This window comes from Dendropsophus ebraccatus, chromosome 5, assembly GCF_027789765.1.
Source record: "Dendropsophus ebraccatus isolate aDenEbr1 chromosome 5, aDenEbr1.pat, whole genome shotgun sequence".
Taxonomy (NCBI): domain Eukaryota; kingdom Metazoa; phylum Chordata; class Amphibia; order Anura; family Hylidae; genus Dendropsophus; species Dendropsophus ebraccatus.
The window spans coordinates 104925588-104949924 of NC_091458.1; the positions used below are offsets into that span (position 1 = coordinate 104925588).

At 44.7% G+C, this 24337-nt stretch overlaps 1 protein-coding gene across 12 annotated transcripts in view; it reads left to right on the forward strand.

Moving 5' to 3' along the window:
• Positions 1–24337, forward strand: part of LOC138792873 (uncharacterized) — a 33861-nt gene that overhangs the window by 5313 nt on the left and 4211 nt on the right. For all 12 annotated transcript variants that reach the window (XM_069970884.1, XM_069970890.1, XM_069970894.1 and 9 more), the window contains exons 2-3: positions 15460–15590; positions 23830–23971. In XM_069970884.1, coding sequence (XP_069826985.1) covers positions 15460–15590; positions 23830–23971 — 273 coding nt within the window. The remainder of the gene's footprint in view (positions 1–15459; positions 15591–23829; positions 23972–24337) is intronic.

The following is a 24337-nucleotide window of genomic DNA, read 5'->3' on the forward strand; positions in this document are numbered from 1 at the left end:
CCCAAAGTGGTTCTGGGTGTAAAAACTGGCATCAAAGTGGGCACATAGCCATTTTTCATTATTTGAATAAGTAACAGCTGTTTTCAAAGGGTTAAATGAGTTTGGGCCACTGATCTCACACTAATAATACACAGAGAGGGATGCCCCGCATCATACCCAAGAGAGTCCAGCCTGGCCCAAAGTGGTTCTGGGTATAAAAACTGGCATCAAAGTGGGCACAGAGCCATTTTTCATGATTTGAATAAGTAACAGCTATTTTCAAAGGGTTAAATGAGTTTGGGCCACTGATCTCACACTAGGTACACACAGATAGGCATGCCCCGCATTACATCCAAGAGAGTCCAGCCTGGCCCAAAGTGGTTCTGGGTATAAAAACTGGCATCAAAGTGGGCACATAGCCATTTTTCATGATTTGAATAAGTAACAGCTATTTTCAAAGGGTTAAATGAGTTTGGGCCACTGATCTCACACTACGTACACACAGATAGGCATGCCCCGCATCAGATCCAAGAGAGTCCAGCCTGGCCCAAAGTGGTTCTGGGTATAAAAACTGGCATCAAAGTGGGCAGATGGGCATTTTTGTCCTATTTTGAATAAGTAACAGGTGTTTTCAAAGGGTTAAATGAGTTTGGGCCACTGATCTCACACTGATAATACACAGAGAGGGATGCCCCACATCACATCCAAGAGAGTCCAGCCTGGCCCAAAGTGGTTCTGGGTATAAAAACTGGCATCAAAGTGGGCAGATTGGCATTTTTTCCTAATTTGAATAAGTAACAGCTGTTTTCAAAGGGTTAAATGAGTTTGGGCCACTGATCTCACACTGATAATACACAGAGAGGGATGCCCGGCATCACATCCAAGAGACTCCAGCCTGGCCCAAAGTGGTTCTGGGTATAAAAACTGGCATCAAAGTGGGCACATAGGCATTTTTCATGATTTGAATAAGTAACAGCTGTTTTCAAAGGGTTAAATGAGTTTGGGCCACTGATCTCACACTGATAATATACAGAGAGGAATGCCCCGCATCACATCCAAGAGAGTCCAGCCTGGCCCAAAGTGGTTCTGGGTATAAAAACTGGCATCAAAGTGGGCAAATAGCCATTTTTCATGATTTGAATAAGTAACAGCTATTTTCAAAGGGTTAAATGAGTTTGGGCCACTGATCTCACATTGATATTACACAGAGAGGGATGCCCCGCATCACATCCAAGAGAGTCCAGCCTGGCCCAAAGTGGTTCTGGGTATAAAAACTGGCATCAAAGTGGGCAGATTGGCATTTTTTCCTAATTTGAATAAGTAACAGCTGTTTTCAAAGGGTTAAATGAGTTTGGGCCACTGATCTCACACTGATAATACACAGAGAGGGATCCCCCGCATCACATCCAACAGAGTCCAGCCTGGCCCAAAGTGGTTCTGGGTATAAAAACTGGCATCAAAGTGGGCACATAGGCATTTTTCATGATTTGAATAAGTAACAGCTGTTTTCAAAGGGTTAAATGAGTTTGGGCCACTGATCTCACACTGATAATACACAGAGAGGGATGCCCCGCATCATACCCAAGAGAGTCCAGCCTGGCCCAAAGTGGTTCTGGGTATAAAAACTGGCATCAAAGTGGGCACAGAGCCATTTTTCATGATTTGAATAAGTAACAGCTATTTTCAAAGGGTTAAATGAGTTTGGGCCACTGATCTCACACTGATAATACACAGAGAGGGATGCCCCGCATCATACCCAAGAGAGTCCAGCCTGGCCCAAAGTGGTTCTGGGTATAAAAACTGGCATCAAAGTGGGCACATAGCCATATTTCATGATTTGAATAAGTAACAGCTATTTTCAAAGGGTTCAGTGAGTTTGGGCCACTGATCTCACACTACGTACACACAGATAGGCATGCCCCGCATTACATCCAAGAGAGTCCAGCCTGGCCCAAAGTGGTCCTGGGTATAAAAACTGGCATCAAAGTTGGCAGATTGGCATTTTTCCCAATTTGAATAAGTAACAGGTATTTTCAAAGGGTTAAATGAGTTTGGGCCACTGATCTCACACTGATAATACACAGAGAGGGATGCCCCGCATCACATCCAACAGAGTCCAGCCTGGCCCAAAGTGGTTCTGGGTATAAAACTGGCATCAAAGTGGGCACATAGCCATTTTTCATGATTTGAATAAGTAACAGCTATTTTCAAAGGGTTAAATGAGTTTGGGCCACTGATCTCACATTGATATTACACAGAGAGGGATGCCCAGCATCACATCCAAGAGAGTCCAGCCTGGCCCAAAGTGGTTCTGGGTATAAAAACTGGCATCAAAGTGGGCAGATTGGCATTTTTTCCTAATTTGAATAAGTAACAGCTGTTTTCAAAGGGTTAAATGAGTTTGGGCCACTGATCTCACACTACATACACACAGATAGGCATGCCCCGCATCACATCCAAGAGAGTCCAGCCTGGCCCAAAGTGGTTCTGGGTGTAAAAACTGGCATCAAAGTGGGCACATAGCCATTTTTCATTATTTGAATAAGTAACAGCTGTTTTCAAAGGGTTAAATGAGTTTGGGCCACTGATCTCACACTGATAATACACAGAGAGGGATGCCCCGCATCATACCCAAGAGAGTCCAGCCTGGCCCAAAGTGGTTCTGGGTATAAAAACTGGCATCAAAGTGGGCACAGAGCCATTTTTCATGATTTGAATAAGTAACAGCTATTTTCAAAGGGTTAAATGAGTTTGGGCCACTGATCTCACACTAGGTACACACAGATAGGCATGCCCCGCATTACATCCAAGAGAGTCCAGCCTGGCCCAAAGTGGTTCTGGGTATAAAAACTGGCATCAAAGTGGGCACATAGCCATTTTTCATGATTTGAATAAGTAACAGCTATTTTCAAAGGGTTAAATGAGTTTGGGCCACTGATCTCACACTACGTACACACAGATAGGCATGCCCCGCATCAGATCCAAGAGAGTCCAGCCTGGCCCAAAGTGGTTCTGGGTATAAAAACTGGCATCAAAGTGGGCAGATGGGCATTTTTGTCCTATTTTGAATAAGTAACAGGTGTTTTCAAAGGGTTAAATGAGTTTGGGCCACTGATCTCACACTGATAATACACAGAGAGGGATGCCCCGCATCACATCCAAGAGAGTCCAGCCTGGCCCAAAGTGGTTCTGGGTATAAAAACTGGCATCAAAGTGGGCAGATTGGCATTTTTTCCTAATTTGAATAAGTAACAGCTGTTTTCAAAGGGTTAAATGAGTTTGGGCCACTGATCTCACACTGATAATACACAGAGAGGGATGCCCGGCATCACATCCAAGAGACTCCAGCCTGGCCCAAAGTGGTTCTGGGTATAAAAACTGGCATCAAAGTGGGCACATAGGCATTTTTCATGATTTGAATAAGTAACAGCTGTTTTCAAAGGGTTAAATGAGTTTGGGCCACTGATCTCACACTGATAATATACAGAGAGGGATGCCCCGCATCACATCCAAGAGAGTCCAGCCTGGCCCAAAGTGGTTCTGGGTATAAAAACTGGCATCAAAGTGGGCAAATAGCCATTTTTCATGATTTGAATAAGTAACAGCTATTTTCAAAGGGTTAAATGAGTTTGGGCCACTGATCTCACATTGATATTACACAGAGAGGGATGCCCCGCATCACATCCAAGAGAGTCCAGCCTGGCCCAAAGTGGTTCTGGGTATAAAAACTGGCATCAAAGTGGGCAGATTGGCATTTTTTCCTAATTTGAATAAGTAACAGCTGTTTTCAAAGGGTTAAATGAGTTTGGGCCACTGATCTCACACTGATAATACACAGAGAGGGATCCCCCGCATCACATCCAACAGAGTCCAGCCTGGCCCAAAGTGTTTCTGGGTATAAAAACTGGCATCAAAGTGGGCACATAGGCATTTTTCATGATTTGAATAAGTAACAGCTGTTTTCAAAGGGTTAAATGAGTTTGGGCCACTGATCTCACACTGATAATACACAGAGAGGGATGCCCCGCATCATACCCAAGAGAGTCCAGCCTGGCCCAAAGTGGTTCTGGGTATAAAAACTGGCATCAAAGTGGGCACAGAGCCATTTTTCATGATTTGAATAAGTAACAGCTATTTTCAAAGGGTTAAATGAGTTTGGGCCACTGATCTCACACTGATAATACACAGAGAGGGATGCCCCGCATCATACCCAAGAGAGTCCAGCCTGGCCCAAAGTGGTTCTGGGTATTTTGTGAATAAATGTTTAGCGCCGCACTATCCCTTTAAGCAAACAGGGCTAAAGTACTCAGGAGGCATTTGTCAGCATAACAGGATCCCAGAATTAGCTGTCCCATCTCGTCTTATTAAACATTTCTCGGCTAACCCTGAATACATTTCTATAATAACAATACCTGCAGCAATATTTTCTGCTGACAGGTCTGCTTTAGGCTATGTTAGGCCTCATTCACACATCCATAGTTCAGCCAGTGAATACGGACCTGTAATGGTGGACCGCACTATGAATGTGCAGTAACAGTGCTACGCAGTTTACGGAGCACTATGTAGAAGACAATGATTCGTGCCGCAAATCCAAGTCCGCACTATAATCTATCCTTTATTTTTTTGTAGCGCGGGACGTGGACCTGAACACTTGTACAGATGTGTGAACAGGGCCATTGAAATATATTTGTCCTATGTGTTGCCTGCAATGTCAGGGTCCCCTTGTAGCCATATAGGACCCCTTTGTAGCCAGTAAGACCGCCCTTGTAGCCAGCAGAACCTGATTACGGGAGCATTGATGTCCCTGTACCCAGTGGGATTAGCAGATGCATGCTGCAATACTAATGATCGCACTGCGCACATGTAGGAAGGCCGTTCTGGGTACGAGAGATGGCTTTGCCCCCAAGTGCTGACGTCACCATACCCAAGAAGATGAAAGGAAGTAGGACATCACTGTAAGAAAGGTTGCATCATGTGACTGGACCAGCAATCTCCGAGTAAAGCCAACAAGGAATATATAAGTTCTTTAGTTAAGGGTTAATTTTCGTTCTTTTTTTTTTCAATTTTTCCAGGATAACCCGTTAGGCTATGTTTAAACAAAGTAAAAATAAGGGCAAATAATGACCATTATTAAAGGGGAACTGTCAGCCAGTTAGATTAATCTAAACTGCTGATAGCTCCTTATTGCACCAAAAACACCATGGATAAAGGTGTGTTTTACCTTAATCCTCATTACCGTTTCAGTAAAGTTTGGCATTTGCTCCAAAGTCTGGTAAGGACCCACAGGGCATCCCTCTCTGTGTATTATCAGTGTGATGCGGGGCATCCCTCTCTGTGTATTATCAGTGTGATGCGGGGCATCCCTCTCTGTGTATTATCAGTGTGAGATCAGTGGCCCAAACTCATTTAACCCTTTGAAAATAGCTGTTACTTATTCAAATCAGGAAAAAATTCAAATCTGCCAACTTTGATGCCAGTTTTTATACCCAGAACCAGTTTGGGCCAGGCTGGACTCTGTTGGATGTGATGCGGGCATGCCTATCTGTGTATTATCAATGTGAGATCAGTGGCCCAAACTCATTTAACCCTTTGAAAATACCTGTTACTTATTCAAAATAGGACAAAAATGCCCATCTGCCCACTTTGATGCCAGTTTTTATACCCAGAACCACTTTGGGCCAGGCTGGACTCTCTTGGATCTGATGCGGGGCATCCCTCTCTGTGTATAATCAGTGTGAGATCAGTGGCCCAAACTCATTTAACCCTTTGAAAATAGCTGTTACTTATTCAAATCATGAAAAATGGCTATGTGCCCACTTTGATGCCAGTTTTTATACCCAGAACCACTTTGGGCCAGGCTGGACTCTCTTGGATGTGATGCGGGGCATCCCTCTCTGTGTATAATCAGTGTGAGATCAGTGGCCCAAACTCATTTAACCCTTTGAAAATAGCTGTTACTTATTCAAATCATGAAAAATGGCTATGTGCCCACTTTGATGTCAGTTTTTATACCCAGAACCACTTTGGGCCAGGCTGGACTCTCTTGGATGTGATGCGGGGCATCCCTCTCTGTGTAATATCAGTGTGAGATCAGTGGCCCAAACTCATTTAACCCTTTGAAAACAGCTGTTACTTATTCAAATTAGGAAAAAATGCCAATCTGCCCACTTTGATGCCAGTTTTTATACCCAGAACCACTTTGGGCCAGGCAGGACTCTCTTGGATGTGATGTGGGGCATCCCTCTCTGTGTATTATCAGTGTGAGATCAGTGGCCCAAACTCATTTAACCCTTTGAAAACACCTGTTACTTATTCAAAATAGGACAAAAATGCCCATCTGCCCACTTTGATGCCAGTTTTTATACCCAGAACCACTTTGGGCCAGGCTGGACTCTCTTGGATCTGATGCGGGGCATGCCTATCTGTGTGTACGTAGTGTAAGATCAGTGGCCCAAACTCATTTAACCCTTTGAAAACAGCTGTTACTTATTCAAATCATGAAAAATGCCTATGTGCCCACTTTGATGCCAGTTTTTATACCCAGAACCACTTTGGGCCAGGCTGCACTCTGTTGGATGTGATGCGGGGGATCCCTCTCTGTGTATTATCAGTGTGAGATCAGTGGCCTAAACTCATTTAACCCTTTGAAAATAGCTGTTACTTATTCAAATCAGGAAAAAATTCCAATCTGCCAACTTTGATGCCAGTTTTTATACCCAGAACCACTTTGGGCCAGGCTGGACTCTGTTGGATGTGATGCAGGGCATCCCTCTCTGTGTATTATCAGTGTGAGATCAGTGGCCCAAACTCATTTAACCCTTTGAAAACAGCTGTTACTTATTCAAATTAGGAAAAAATGCCAATCTGCCCACTTTGATGCCAGTTTTTATACCCAGAACCACTTTGGGCCAGGCTGGACTCTCTTGGATGTGATGCGGGGCATCCCTCTCTGTGTATGATCAGTGTGAGATCAGTGGCCCAAACTCATTTAACCCTTTGAAAATACCTGTTACTTATTCAAAATAGGACAAAAATGCCCATCTGCCCACTTTGATGCCAGTTTTTATACCCAGAACCACTTTGGGCCAGGCTGGACTCTCTTGGATCTGATGCGGGGCATGCCTATCTGTGTGTACGTAGTGTGAGATCAGTGGCCCAAACTCATTTAACCCTTTGAAAACACCTGTTACTTATTCAAAATAGGACAAAAATGCCCATCTGCCCACTTTGATGCCAGTTTTTATACCCAGAACCACTTTGGGCCAGGCTGGACTCTCTTGGATGTGATGCGGGGCATCCCTCTTTGTGTATTATCAGTGTGAGATCAGTGGCCCAAACTCATTTAACCCTTTGAACACAGCTGTTACTTATTCAAATCAGGAAAAAATTCCAATCTGCCAACTTTGATGCCAGTTTTTATACCCAGAACCACTTTGGGCCAGGCTGGACTCTCTTGGATGTGATGCGGGGCATCCCTCTCTGTGTAATATCAGTGTGAGATCAGTGGCCCAAACTCATTTAACCCTTTGAAAACAGCTGTTACTTATTCAAATCATGAAAAATGCCTATGTGCCCACTTTGATGCCAGTTTTTATACCCAGAACCACTTTGGGCCAGGCTGGACTCTCTTGGATGTAATGCGGGGCATGCCTATCTGTGTGTACGTAGTGTGAGATCAGTGGCCCAAACTCATTTAACCCTTTGAAAATAGCTGTTACTTATTCAAATCATAAAAAATGGCTCTGTGCCCACTTTGATGCCAGTTTTTATACCCAGAACCACTTTGGGCCAGGCTGGACTCTCTTGGGTATGATGCGGGGCATCCCTCTCTGTGTATTATCAGTGTGAGACCAGTGGCCCAAACTCATTTAACCCTTTGAAAACAGCTGTTACTTATTCAAATTAGGAAAAAATGCCAATCTGCCCACTTTGATGCCAGTTTTTATACCCAGAACCACTTTGGGCCAGGCTGGACTCTCTTGGATGTGATTCGGGGCATCCCTCTCTTTGTAATATCAATGTGAGATCAGTGGCCCAAACTCATTTAACCCTTTGAAAATAGCTGTTACTTATTCAAATCATGAAAAATGGCTATGTGCACACTTTGATGCCAGTTTTTATACCCAGAACCACTTTGGGCCAGGCTGGACTCTCTTGGTTGTGATGCGGGGCATCCCTCTCTGTGTAATATCAGTGTGAGATCAGTGGCCCAAACTCATTTAACCCTTTGAAAACAGCTGTTACTTATTCAAATTAGGAAAAAATGCCAATCTGCCCACTTTGATGCCAGTTTTTTATACCCAGAACCACTTTGGGCCAGGCTGGACTCTCTTGGATGTGATGCGGGGCATGCCTATCTGTGTATACGTAGTGTGAGATCAGTGGCCCAAACTCATTTAACCCTTTGAAAATAGCTGTTACTTATTCAAATCATGAAAAATGGCTATGTGCCCACTTTGATGCCAGTTTTTATACCCAGAACCACTTTGGGCCAGGCTGGACTCTCTTGGGTATGATGCGGGGCATCCCTCTCTGTGTATTATCAGTGTGAGATCAGTGGCCCAAACTCATTTAACCCTTTGAAAACAGCTGTTACTTATTCAAATCATGAAAAATGGCTATGTGCCCACTTTGATGCCAGTTTTTATACTCAGAACCACTTTGGGCCAGGCTGGACTCTCTTGGGTATGATGCGGGGCATCCCTCTCTGTGTATTATCAGTGTGAGATCAGTGGCCCAAACTCATTTAACCCTTTGAAAACAGCTGTTACTTATTCAAATTAGGAAAAAATGCCAATCTGCCCACTTTGATGCCAGTTTTTATACCCAGAACCACTTTAAGCCAGGCTGGACTCTCTTGGATGTGATGCGGGGCATCCCTCTCTGTGTAATATCAGTGTGAGATCAGTGGCCCAAACTCATTTAACCCTTTGAAAACAGCTGTTACTTATTCAAATTAGGAAAAAAATGCCAATCTGCCCACTTTGATGCCAGTTTTTATACCCAGAACCACTTTGGGCCAGGCTGGACTCTCTTAGATGTGATGCGGGGCATCCCTCTCTGTGTAATATCAATGTGAGATCAGTGGTTCAAACTCATTTAACCCTTTGAAAATAGCTGTTACTTATTCAAATCATGAAAAATGGCTATGTGCCCACTTTGATGCCAGTTTTTATACCCAGAACCACTTTGGGCCAGGCTGGACCCTGTTGGATGTGATGCGGGGCATCCCTCTCTGTGTATTATCAGTGTGAGATCAGTGGCCCAAACTCATTTAACCCTTTGAAAATACCTGTTACTTATTCAAATTGGGAAAAATGCCAATCTGCCAACTTTGATGCCAGTTTTTATACCCAGAACCACTTTGGGCCAGGCTGGACTCTCTTGGTTGTGATGCGGGGCATCCCTCTCTGTGTATTTTCAGTGTGAGATCAGTGGCCCAAACTCACTGAACCCTTTGAAAATAGCTGTTACTTATTCAAATCATGAAATATGGCTATGTGCCCACTTTGATGCCAGTTTTTATACCCAGAACCACTTTGGGCCAGGCTGGACTCTCTTGGGTTTGATGCAGGGCATCCCTCTCTGTGTATTGTCAGTGTGAGATCAGTGGCCCAAATTCATTTAACCCTTTGAAAACAGCTGTTACTTATTCAAATTAGGAAAAAATGCCAATCTGCCCACTTTGATGCCAGTTTTTATACCCAGAACCACTTTGGGCCAGGCTGGACTCTCTTGGATGTGATGCGGGGCATCCCTCTCTGTGCAATATCAATGTGAGATCCGTGGCCCAAACTCATTTAACCCTTTGAAAATACCTGTTACTTATTCAAATTAGGAAAAAATGCCAATCTGCCCACTTTGATGCCAGTTTTTATACCCAGAACCACTTTGGGCCAGGCTGGACTCTCTTGGGTATGATGCAGGGCATCCCTCTCTGTGTATTATCAGTGTGAGATCAGTGGCCCAAACTCATTTAACCCTTTGAAAATAGCTGTTACTTATTCAAATCATGAAAAATGGCTATGTGCACACTTTGATGCCAGTTTTTATACCCAGAACCACTTTGGGCCAGGCTGGACTCTCTTGGTTGTGATGCGGGGCATCCCTCTCTGTGTAATATCAGTGTGAGATCAGTGGCCCAAACTCATTTAACCCTTTGAAAACAGCTGTTACTTATTCAAATTAGGAAAAAATGCCAATCTGCCCACTTTGATGCCAGTTTTTATACCCAGAACCACTTTGGGCCAGGCTGGACTCTCTTGGATGTGATGCGGGGCATGCCTATCTGTGTGTACGTAGTGTGAGATCAGTGGCCCAAACTCATTTAACCCTTTGAAAATAGCTGTTACTTATTCAAATCATGAAAAATGGCTATGTGCCCACTTTGATGCCAGTTTTTATACCCAGAACCACTTTGGGCCAGGCTGGACTCTCTTGGGTATGATGCGGGGCATCCCTCTCTGTGTATTATCAGTGTGAGATCAGTGGCCCAAACTCATTTAACCCTTTGAAAACAGCTGTTACTTATTCAAATCATGAAAAATGGCTATGTGCCCACTTTGATGCCAGTTTTTATACTCAGAACCACTTTGGGCCAGGCTGGACTCTCTTGGGTATGATGCGGGGCATCCCTCTCTGTGTATTATCAGTGTGAGATCAGTGGCCCAAACTCATTTAACCCTTTGAAAACAGCTGTTACTTATTCAAATTAGGAAAAAATGCCAATCTGCCCACTTTGATGCCAGTTTTTATACCCAGAACCACTTTAAGCCAGGCTGGACTCTCTTGGATGTGATGCGGGGCATCCCTCTCTGTGTAATATCAGTGTGAGATCAGTGGCCCAAACTCATTTAACCCTTTGAAAACAGCTGTTACTTATTCAAATTAGGAAAAAATGCCAATCTGCCCACTTTGATGCCAGTTTTTATACCCAGAACCACTTTGGGCCAGGCTGGACTCTCTTAGATGTGATGCGGGGCATCCCTCTCTGTGTAATATCAATGTGAGATCAGTGGTTCAAACTCATTTAACCCTTTGAAAATAGCTGTTACTTATTCAAATCATGAAAAATGGCTATGTGCCCACTTTGATGCCAGTTTTTATACCCAGAACCACTTTGGGCCAGGCTGGACCCTGTTGGATGTGATGCGGGGCATCCCTCTCTGTGTATTATCAGTGTGAGATCAGTGGCCCAAACTCATTTAACCCTTTGAAAATACCTGTTACTTATTCAAATTGGGAAAAATGCCAATCTGCCAACTTTGATGCCAGTTTTTATACCCAGAACCACTTTGGGCCAGGCTGGACTCTCTTGGTTGTGATGCGGGGCATCCCTCTCTGTGTATTTTCAGTGTGAGATCAGTGGCCCAAACTCACTGAACCCTTTGAAAATAGCTGTTACTTATTCAAATCATGAAATATGGCTATGTGCCCACTTTGATGCCAGTTTTTATACCCAGAACCACTTTGGGCCAGGCTGGACTCTCTTGGGTTTGATGCAGGGCATCCCTCTCTGTGTATTGTCAGTGTGAGATCAGTGGCCCAAATTCATTTAACCCTTTGAAAACAGCTGTTACTTATTCAAATTAGGAAAAAATGCCAATCTGCCCACTTTGATGCCAGTTTTTATACCCAGAACCACTTTGGGCCAGGCTGGACTCTCTTGGATGTGATGCGGGGCATCCCTCTCTGTGCAATATCAATGTGAGATCCGTGGCCCAAACTCATTTAACCCTTTGAAAATACCTGTTACTTATTCAAATTAGGAAAAAATGCCAATCTGCCCACTTTGATGCCAGTTTTTATACCCAGAACCACTTTGGGCCAGGCTGGACTCTCTTGGGTATGATGCAGGGCATCCCTCTCTGTGTATTATCAGTGTGAGATCAGTGGCCCAAACTCATTTAACCCTTTGAAAATAGCTGTTACTTATTCAAATCATGAAAAATGGCTATGTGCACACTTTGATGCCAGTTTTTATACCCAGAACCACTTTGGGCCAGGCTGGACTCTCTTGGTTGTGATGCGGGGCATCCCTCTCTGTGTAATATCAGTGTGAGATCAGTGGCCCAAACTCATTTAACCCTTTGAAAACAGCTGTTACTTATTCAAATTAGGAAAAAATGCCAATCTGCCCACTTTGATGCCAGTTTTTATACCCAGAACCACTTTGGGCCAGGCTGGACTCTCTTGGATGTGATGCGGGGCATGCCTATCTGTGTGTACGTAGTGTGAGATCAGTGGCCCAAACTCATTTAACCCTTTGAAAATAGCTGTTACTTATTCAAATCATGAAAAATGGCTATGTGCCCACTTTGATGCCAGTTTTTATACCCAGAACCACTTTGGGCCAGGCTGGACTCTCTTGGGTATGATGCGGGGCATCCCTCTCTGTGTATTATCAGTGTGAGATCAGTGGCCCAAACTCATTTAACCCTTTGAAAACAGCTGTTACTTATTCAAATCATGAAAAATGGCTATGTGCCCACTTTGATGCCAGTTTTTATACTCAGAACCACTTTGGGCCAGGCTGGACTCTCTTGCGTATGATGCGGGGCATCCCTCTCTGTGTATTATCAGTGTGAGATCAGTGGCCCAAACTCATTTAACCCTTTGAAAACAGCTGTTACTTATTCAAATTAGGAAAAAATGCCAATCTGCCCACTTTGATGCCAGTTTTTATACCCAGAACCACTTTAAGCCAGGCTGGACTCTCTTGGATGTGATGCGGGGCATCCCTCTCTGTGTAATATCAGTGTGAGATCAGTGGCCCAAACTCATTTAACCCTTTGAAAACAGCTGTTACTTATTCAAATTAGGAAAAAATGCCAATCTGCCCACTTTGATGCCAGTTTTTATACCCAGAACCACTTTGGGCCAGGCTGGACTCTCTTAGATGTGATGCGGGGCATCCCTCTCTGTGTAATATCAATGTGAGATCAGTGGTTCAAACTCATTTAACCCTTTGAAAATAGCTGTTACTTATTCAAATCATGAAAAATGGCTATGTGCCCACTTTGATGCCAGTTTTTATACCCAGAACCACTTTGGGCCAGGCTGGACCCTGTTGGATGTGATGCGGGGCATCCCTCTCTGTGTATTATCAGTGTGAGATCAGTGGCCCAAACTCATTTAACCCTTTGAAAATACCTGTTACTTATTCAAATTGGGAAAAATGCCAATCTGCCAACTTTGATGCCAGTTTTTATACCCAGAACCACTTTGGGCCAGGCTGGACTCTCTTGGGTATGATGCGGGGCATCCCTCTCTGTGTATTTTCAGTGTGAGATCAGTGGCCCAAACTCACTGAACCCTTTGAAAATAGCTGTTACTTATTCAAATCATGAAATATGGCTATGTGCCCACTTTGATGCCAGTTTTTATACCCAGAACCACTTTGGGCCAGGCTGGACTCTCTTGGATGTGATGCGGGGCATCCCTCTCTGTGTATTATCAGTGTGAGATCAGTGGCCCAAAGTCAATTTTATTTTTAAATAATAATTTTGTGGTTTTACTTTCATGCCCATTTTTATGCCAACCGTGGGGTCTTTTTTGCCATTTTTATCACCAGTCCCCTCAAGGCCCCTCACTTACGGTAGGGTATGAATATTATTCATTTTCTGTAAGAATAATAGCTAAAACAGGAAAAAGAAAAATCCTCTGAATAAGAAACTGCCGAATAAGAAACCAACTTCAGCCCCGAATAAGAAACTGGCCGAATAAGAAACCAACTTCAGCCTCGTTTTGTTATGTCACAAATGTAAACTTAAAGGGATACTAATGGCAGGTTAAGTTCCTATAGCACAGGGATGGGGAACCTTCCGCCCTCCAGCTGTTACAAAACTACAATTCCCCTCATGCGTGGCTTTGGCTGTAGAGGCATGAGGGGAATAGTAGTTTTGCAACAGCTGGAGGGCGGAAGGTTCCCCATTCCTGTGCATAGCACATGAGATGGAGAATAAAGGTCATTTCTCTACCTTCATCCTTAGCACAGTTTTTGTTAAATCTTCAGTCTAATTATTATTTACATGAGAGGGTTTGGTGCACTGGGGGTGCCGATCAGCCCCACCTGCTGTCTGTGTCTTTATGAATATTGAGGTGGCATCGCTCATCACTGTAAAAGAGCATCGGATAAATATACATGAGGAGGGGTGGATCAGTGCCCTCAGGGTGGTAGTCCTGCCCCCAGTGCTCCAAACCTCCTAATCTACATAGTAAATACATACATAGAACATTTTACTACAAAGTTCACTGTGTGCATTAAAGTGACTGTACCACCAGGCCCAGGCTGAAGCACTGGTGGCAGACCAACCCACCCCCAGTGGGAAGAAACCCCAGCCCCTCTATGACGTGACTCTATTAGAATCAATGGAACCCTATCATAGAGGGGCTAGGGTTTCCTCCCACTAAGGGTGGGTTGGCCTCCCTCCAGTGCTTAAGCCTGGGCCTGGTGGTACAGTCACTTTAAATAATGTCTTTGCTCTATGGCTCGAGTTATTACAGGAGTGGTGATATCAAATATGTATATAGTATACTAATAAATTAAAATATATTGGCTTCCATGGAAATGAAAACAGAGGCTGGACATTTCATACCTATGGTTGCCATGGCCACCATCAGTACTCCCCAATCATGTATAGTACCAATGGAAAACTAGATGCCATGGTGGCACTGACCACTGCATCTAAAAGGTTAAAGGAGAAGTCCGGCCAGACCCATTTTTTAGTAATAGCATTCTCTTACCTCTCCCGCTCCAGCGCTGGTGGCCACATGCCGCCGCTTGTGAGCGGGGACCTGGGTCTTGACGTGTGAGGTCCGCTCTGCCAGTCAGCAGCCGAGGTGGGATCCCACTACAGCCACTGACTAGCTAAGTAGACCTAATTGAAAGTGTAGAGACAGCACTTGTAGGCTGACACTCAACCTTTCTCACGCTTGAGAAAGGCTGAGTGTCAGCCGAAAGGTTGCAGGAGTAGGATGTGAATAAATGACACATTTTATTCACCTGGATGCTGTCTCAATGCTTTCAATTGGACTCTGTCTGGACGGTTGCGATCCCGTTTGGTGAGGCGTGCACTCTGTTTTGTCTACTTTATCTAGCCGGTGCTGTTCCAACAAGCAGACCTAACATGTCACAACCCGGGGCCTGCTCAGACCAGGAAGCGGTGGTATGCGGCCACCAGCGCTGGAGCTGGGGAGGTAAGAGAATGCTATTTCTTTTATCCTTCCCAGCACTTGCTAAAAAAAGGGTCTGGCCAAACTCCTTTAGGGTAGCTTCACACGTACCAGACCGCAGCGGATTGCCCATTGCGTATATTTCGCATCTTAATCCGCTGTGAATTTTGGCTCAATTATAGTCAATGGAAAAGCAGATTCACAGAGTATACTGTGCATGTTTTATTGTTCGGCACCGTGGGTGCGATTTTGACAGCTTATTTGTTAACATTGCCGGCTTGGTAATAAAGCACATTACAATTACAGTTGGACATACTGGCGGAATAAGGAGAAGAAGTTGCCACGTTGCTGAACTGCATGCGCTGGGGCCATCTTGTGTGTTCATTATGGCCTCCTACTGCCGGATGGGTATAAATGTGCCCCGCTTGATTTTGCTGGTGAGTGTTGATTTTTTTTTTTTTGGCTATTTTGTTTCTTGTGTGGACATGACCGTTGTTTGTGAGCTGTGGCCTCTGTTATTTGTATAAGTGATGTGTACTGCCTTGTCAGCAAGAGAGTTAGTAATTTTTGCTGTGGCCATCACATTTGGGATGTAAATGTAGTCATCGGACGTAATCCGCCCCACTATGACACTTTGCACAACACAGCTTATGTTGCCCCCCCCTCCCCCCTTGATATCTGTAGTTTAGCGCCGCCCATTAGGAATTAGGAAGTCCTGTGTAGTCTGGAGGCATGCTTACTTGCCCTCAGTGTTGGCTTACCCCTAAGTAATGGTGGCGTTATCAGATCGCATTGTGGTCTGCTGCCTGTGATGCAACTCAATTAGGACTAGTTGGCAAAACACCACCCAGTGCACTTTTTGGATGGCTTCGGAACAACTATCTTGTGTGTTTCCATGAGGCTCCAGAATGAGCATTGCTGTGTATTGTGAGAATATAGCCAAGGAGTCTGGTTTTATACTATGTATATGTCTGTGTATGTGAAATCAATAACTATACTTATATATGTATGTAGATAGATAGAGATAGGAAACAGCAGGGGCAGCATGCATGGATGCCTCTGAGGCTGCCAATCGCACCATTACGCCAAATTATGGGCAACAGTAGGTTAATGATCACACAGTGAAGGATTAAAACAGAGGTAGCATATGAACCACCCCATAAATTAAGCTTGACATACCATGGCAGTGAGAACACAGGGAACCATTAAAACAGAGGTAGCATATGAACCCCCCAAAAAACTTAGCCTGACATAGCATGGTGGTGAGAACACAGGAAAGCATTAAAACAGAGGTAGCATATGAACCACCCAAAAACTTAGCCTGACACAGCATGGTGGTGAGAACACAGTAAACCATTAAAATAGAGGTAGCATATGAACCCCCCAAAAACTTAGCCTGACACAGCATAGGAAACAGCAGGGGAGATAGGAAACAGCAGGGGAAGCATGCATGGATGCCTCTGAGGCTGCCTAATCGCACCATTACACCAAATTATGGGCAACAGCATTGCAGTGATCACACAGTGAAGGATTAAAACAGGTAGCATATGAACCACCCCATGAATTAAGCCTTACACTCCATGGCAGTGAGAACCACCCAAAAACTTAGCCTGACACAGCATGGCAGTGAGAACACAGTACACCATTAAAACAGAGGTAGCATATGAAACACCCAAAAACTTAGCCTGACATAGCATAGCAGTGAGGACACAGAGAACTATTAAAAGTGAGGTAGCAAGTGAGCCTCCCAAAAATTATGCCAGACACAGCATGGAAGTGAGGACAGAGTGACCCAGGTAGAAGCGGTAGCAGGTGAGCTTCCCAAAAATTATGCCAGACACAGCATGGCGGTGATGACAGAGTGACCAAGGTACAAGCGGTAGCAGGTGACCCTCCCAAAATTTTGCCAGACACAGTATGGCAGTGAGGACACAAAGAACCATTAACCCTTTGAGGACCAGGCCCAAAATGACCCAGTGTACCGCGCAAATTTTGATCTTAGTGTTTTCGTTTTTCCCTCCTCCCCTTCTAAGAGCTCTAGCACTTTCAGTTTTCAATCTACAGGGCCATGTAAGTGCTTGTTTTTTACAGGTACATTGTAGTGGCGTCTTTCATTTTACCATAACATGTATGACAGAATTCCAAAATTATTATTTATGAAGATATAAATAGGTGAAATTGTAAAAAAGAACGCAATATGGTAACGTTTGGGGGGTTACTGTGTCTACGTAATGCATTATATGGTAAAAGCGACATGATACCATTATTCTATAGGTCAGTCCGAACACAACCATATGCAGTTTTACATAGATGTATATATATGATGTTATATATTTTTTTAATTTGAAATCCTTTTTTTTGGCAATTAGTTATTAATAAAATGGGCCTATTGTGACGCTTATAACTGTTTTATTTTTTCACCTTTGGGGCTGTATGGAGTGTCATTTTTTCCGCATGATCTCTAGTTTTTATTAATACCATATTTACGAAGATGGGACGTTTTGATCACTTTTTATAATTTTTTTTTATATATAATGTAACATCAAAACTATAATTTGCGCACTTTTTCCCCTCTTTTCATGTACGCCGTTCGCAATGACGCTTGTTATATTTTAATAGATTGGACAATTACGCACGCTACGGTATATTATATGTTTATTTATTTTTATGTTTTATTTATATAATGGGAAAGGGGGGTGATTTAAACTTTTATTGGGGGAGGGGCTTTGGGGTAGTGTATTGGTGTTTTTAACTTTTTTTTTACATATTTGAAGTCCCTTTGGGGGACTTTTACATACATTAGTGTGATTATTCACACCCATCACTGCTATGCCATAGGCATAGCATTGATCAGTGTGATAGGCGATCTGCTCATTGAGCCTGGACCGCACGGAGGAAGAGACCTCCGGCGGTCCGATACAGTGATCAGGACTGCGGGGGTCCCGATCGGTAAGTGACAGGGGACTCCCCCTGTCACTTACACTTAAACGTCGTGGCCGTGCCGCGGTTGCGGCATTAAAGGAGTTAATGACATGCTGCAGTGCGATCGCTGCAGCCTGTCATTAACGGTGAGGTGCCGGCTACTCACTGCAGACGGTACCCACGCTCCGGAGCGCGCTTCATAGCAGGAGAAACACCCAGGACGTATAGTTACGCCCAGGGTCGTCTGGTGACAGACTTCCATGGCATAATTGTATGTCCAGGGTCATCTAGGGGTTAAAAGGGGGTTAAAAGTGAGGTAGCAGGTGAGCCTCCCCAAAATTATGCCAGACACAGTATGGCAGTGAGGACACAGAGAACCATTAAAAGTGAAGTAGCAGGTGAGCCTCCCAAAAATTATGCCAGACGCAGTATGGCAGTGAGGACAGAGTGACCAAGGTAGAAGCGGTAGCAGGTGAGCCTCTCAAATATTAGGCCAGACACAGCATGGCGGTGATGATAGAGTAACCAAGGTAGAAGCGGTAGCAGGTGAGCCTCCCAAAAATTATGCCAGACACAGCATGGCGGAAAAATAATTGGCTGTTGGCTGAGAACTGAAGGAGGAGGAGGAAAGGATATACGAAGAAACCTCATGTTGAGCTGCTTTCCCTGGGTGGACAGTTGAATTCAGGTGAAATCCAGGCTTTGTTCATTTTTATAAATGTCAGCCTGTCAGCGCTGTCAGTTGACAGGCAGGTGTGCTTATCAGTGATGATGCCACCAGCTGCACTGAAGACCCGCTCTGACAACACGCTAGCGGCAAGGCACCCCAGCACCTCCAAGGCGTAAAACGCCAGTTCGGGCCACGTATCCAGCTTTGCAACCCAATAGTTGTATGTAGCAGAGTGATCGGGAAGGACGTTGGTATGGTCAGCAAGGTACTCCCTCACCATCTTTCTGAAGGCTCCCCCCCTACTCTGTCTAGACTGGGGACGGGTGACATAGTGTTGCTTGGGGGGGCCATGAAACTGTCAAAGGCCTTGGAGAGTGTTCCCCTGTCCCTTCACAAGCTACCTGCTCATCCCCTCCTCTCCCTAGCTTTTTGGCTCTCAGAACTACATCCTCTGGCGCTAGTGGTGCCAGAGGAAAGTAAATTTTTAGTTTCTGCACCAGGGCCTGTTGATATTAATTCACTCTCATACTGCGTTCCTCGGCAGAAATGAGAGTGGAAAAGTTCTGCTTGTACCTAGGGTCCAGGAGGGTGAACATCCAGTAATCGGTGTTGTCAAAATTTTTTTTACCCGAGGGTCACGGGAATGACTGCCTAACATAAAGTCAGCCATGTGCGCCAGGGTCCCAACACATAAGAATTCCCTCTCCTCAATAGGCTGACTCTTAATATCCTCCTCCTCTTCCACCAATTCCTCCTCTTCAGGTCATACACGCTCAACAGCTAAGGATTGAGCATGGGTACCCTCTTCAGTCGTGGCAGCAGTCTGCTCTTCTTCATCCTCCTCTACTTCGTGCTGAAAAACAGACATGAGGGTGGACTGGCTATCTAACCGCGGATGTTGTTCCCCCGTCTCCTGAGACGAAGGCAAAGTCTCAGACTTCAGGCTGAGCAGGAAGGTTTGAAGCAGACACAGCAGCAGGATGGTGAGGCTGATGATGGCGGCATCACCGCTGCCCAGTACCTGAAAGATAGCAGACATCCACATCCACTCCTCATTGTAGATTTGAGGAAACTGACTGACCTGACTACCGCTTCTTGCCGAGGTGCGGGGTCATATTGCCCCTAGTAGACTTAGAAGGGTCCAGAATAGGGTTCCTGAACAAATACAAAATGTATCAAAAGAGGTAGGATCCACAAGATGTGGGCATAATCGATGCCTATGTTGTGAATGGATGCCCCCGATTTTAGTTACCACATTTAAATCTAATACCACAGGAGAAGTATATTTTATTCGTAGCAAACTTAATTGTGCAACACAGTTCGTCATATACCTATTGGAATGTAGTTGTGGACTGCAGTATGTTGGCCGCACTGTTCAGACAGTGCGGTCACGGATGAATAAACATAGGTCCAATATAAAAAAAGCTTTTCTTCTTCATAGTATATCCAAACATTTTTCAAGTCATCATCAGAATAATCCCACTGATCTAACCCTTATTATATTAGAACAAATCCCAGAAAATCACCCGAACAGATATAGACAACTGATAAATCGGGAATCCTTTTGGATTTTTAAATTAGCTACTCTCACACCGCAGGGATTAAATGAAACCATTGAGAATACAAGATAGGCTTTTATCATATATTTTATATATATATATTTTAATATTTATATTTTTTCTGATGTTTGTATTTATCCTTTTTTTGGTTTGCTTGCCTCCTATTTCTTCTTTGTAGAAGTTTTATGTACTAAGTGAAAGCAGGTTTACTTGTAACTTGATCTACTCCCTGCTGGGAGGTACTATGTAAGTAATCAGACATCACCTGTATCTTTGGCTGCTACTGGGCATGTGCAAACCACCCTTTTTATAGACCTTGAAAAACATTCTTTTGTTATACACTTGAAAAAGAAGTCAGCACGACTTCGAAACGCGTTGTGTTTTAATAAATATTTTTATCTTCATTATCTATTTTTTGCCTATCTTGGACCAGCGCCCGATTTTACCCAGTGGTTGGAGTAGAGGTTTTATGTTTCTTGAGGTTGACATCTGGCATTCCACAATGGCTCTGCATTTCTGGTAAACCCTGGCTACCATCTGGAAGGTGGAATTCCACCGTGTGGGCACGTCGCACAGCAGTCGGTGAGCTGGCAGTTGCAAGCGCCTTTGCACTGCCCTAAGGGTGGCAGCATCTGTGGTTGACTTGCGGAAATGCGCACAGATGCACCGCACCTTAGTTAGCAAGTCAGCCAAATTGGGGTAGGTCTTAAGGAACCGCTGCACGACTAGGTTGAACACGTGGGCCAGGTATGGCACGCGTGAGGCTGCCAAGTTGCAGAGCCGCCACCAGGTTCTGCCCGTTGTTACTCACAACTAGCCTGGTTCGAGGTTCCACGGCGCGAGCCAAAGATCGGTCTGCGCCGTGATGCCCTGCAACAGCTCCTGAGCGGTGTGCCTCTTTTCGCTTAAGCTCAGCAATCTTAACACCGCCTGTTGGCGGTTACCCACCGCAGTTCTGATGCACCTAGCGCTAACAAATGGAGGCGACATGCTCATGGACGGTAATAGAGAGAAGGAAGAAGAGGAGGAGGTGAAAGAGGTATACAAATCAAGGGAGACTGCGACCGAGGTAGGCCCTTCAATCCTCGGTGTGGGCAGCACATAAGCGGAACCAGGGTCAGACTCTGTCCCAGCCTCCACCAAGTTGACCCAATGTGCCGTCAGCGTGGTTAGGTGGACCTTGTCACTGACCGTGTTGGTCAGGGAGCAGATTATGTTTTCTGACACATGCTGGTGTAGGGCTGGGACGGCACACCTTGAAAAGTAGTAGCAGCTGGGGACAGAGTACCGAGGGGCAGCCACCATCAGTGGCAGTGTATTTGCGCTTCCGTTCAAAGGTCTGTTGTAGGGATAGTTGAAAGCTGCACTTGGACACTCTGCTGGAGGGTGTTGAGCATAGTGGAGGTGAAGGGGTGGGTGTAAGGCGGGAGGCGCTGGGGCCTGGGTGGGTGCACTGACAGAGCGAGCATGTGACACAGGGGAAGGAGCAGGGGTGTGACTTGCAGTAACTGAATGGCCTTGGTTCCACTGAGTGGGGCGTTTAGCACTCATATGCCTACGCATGCTGGTAGTGGTTAGGCTGGTAGTGGTGGCTCCCCTGCTGATCCTGGCGTGGCACAGGTTGCACACTACTCCCTCTGCCCACCCCTCTTCCTCTTCCAACCGGTTCTGTGGCTAAACTTGCCTCCGCCTCAGAAGCAGTGTCTTCACTAGGCTTATCGACCCAGCTCAGGTCAGTCACCTGGTCGTCAACCAGCAGCTCTTCCTCCAATTCCTCACTCTGCTCCCCACTTTGAGTTACATCCATCACAACAACGTCATTGTCTGACAACCGGGTCTCATCGTCATCATCAGACACCTCTTCCAACCCCGCTTGCAAGTCCCCACTCTAGTCACCCTCTGACTGCGTGAGCTGCATAGTTTGGGCATCGGAACAGATCGACTGCTCTGGTTGCTCAGACTCAGGGAAGGGTCCAGAAAAGAGTTCCTTGAAGCATGGGGCTGCGTTCACACTACGTATATTTCAGTTAGTATATGTATATTTCAGTCAGTATATTTCAGTCAGTATTGCAACCAAAACCAGGAGTGGATTAAAAACACAGAAAGGATCCATTCACACAATGCTGAAATTGAGTGGATGGCTGCCATTTAATGGCAAATATTTGCTGTTATTTTAGAACAACGGCTGTTATATTGAAATAATGGCATGACTGCACGAAGAAATTAGAAAATATACTGGTCACCCTAGTTTTCGGAGGTTGTCGTATAAAATCTGTGGGTAACTGCAGCTATATACTGTATGATACCCTCTTACACAGGGCAATTCGCAGTGAGCTTGGATATGACTGCATGAAGAAATAAGAAAATATACTGCACACACTAGTGTTTGGAGGTTGTCGTATAGTCTGTGTGTAAGTGGTGGTATATGGTGTATGCCACCTGTTATACAGGACAGTGAGCAGTGAGGTTCTCTGCAGCTGTACTACAAATCACAGTAATACAATGTACAGCAGCAGCAGCACCAGCCACAAAAAATATAATAGTACTGAGGACTTTTTGGGGGTCTGTATGCAACACCAGCTGTCCCCTTTCTGCCAGCAGATGATCACCACAGTGTACAAGCCAGGTAGGAAAGCAACAGAAAGGTAACCAGTAGCACTCACCAGTCTTCAGGCAGTACGTTGGTGTGATGCAGGGGGAGACAGATCCAGCAGATGCCGTGCCCCGTGGACTTATATCTGCAAACCTGTCTGAGCACCACATATAGGCAAGACGATCGGGTTTGAACAATCTGGTTACCCGAGATACCAAGAGTGACACTTCCTACACTTAAAACACATTTGTGAACACATTCCTCACCACTGAATGCGATAGTGCCGACATCTCTTTGAAGCTTGTGTGATCACCACAGTGTGCTGCTAAAATCGTATTAGCTGCACTGCAAGTCCCAGCCAGCAGTCTGGAGTAATCAAAAAAAAAAAAAAAAAAAAAAAGATTTTAAGGCTTCAAAAGGGCGGTTGGGTTCTGTATATAGTATCCCGACCTAGTGAAACGCTAATTCCCTCCCTAACGCTCTCCCTGACAAGCAGCAGCTCTGTCCCTATTCTCTTCCAGCATGCATGTGAGCCAAGCCCTGCCGACACAACTTTTTATATGCCAGGGTCATCTGATCTGGCCAATCGCTGCTATCGACATGTATGGACCCTACATGATCGCAGGATGTACCAAAGACTCTCCTGCATGTTGATTAGCTGAAAAATTGCGCCCAAACTTACAGGAAACAAATGATGCCATTTTCTTGAGTATTGCGAGATGCTCGTCCGAGTACCATCGAGTACCCTAATACTTGAACGAGTACCAAGCTCGGACGAGCATGCTCGCTCATCATTCGTTAAAATGTCGGTTCATGTTTCAAGTTGCTGTTTTTACTCTTGCTGTCTTGCTCTGTTTCTGTTTTGTTCTCGTGTGTTTTGTACCTATGGTATTTTACGTTTTCCAAATTTTGCCATGTTTATTAATTTGCAGGTTAAGCAACAACCTTCAATATGGAATGTCAATCACCCAAAATACAGGGACCGTCATTCTAAAAATGACATATGGAAGCATATTTGTAAAACCTTATATCCTGAATGGAACACACTGACCCCATGGTTGAAGAAGCAGATAGGTAATTAATAAATAATATTTTGTTTGTTTAAATATGTGAAGTCTTTAATAAAAGGAACAGTATTGGGGTTGTAGAGCAGCATACAGTCTATAAGCATTTTCCTTAAAGAGTCACTGTCGTATTTTTTTTTTGTGTGTGCAGAAATCAATAGTCCAGGCGATTTTAAGAAACTTTGTAATTGGGTTTATTAGCCAAATCTGCCATTATCTGCATGTAAAAAGCCTTTTCCCAGGTCCCCCCCTCCTTCCTCTTTTCCATCCACTGCAAAAAATCTGAAAATTGTGACTTGTTGCATGAGTCGTACCCTGTCTGCTCTAGGGAGAGGGGAGGGGGGAGGAGGAAGGAGGGAGTTAGCCGCAGCAGAAA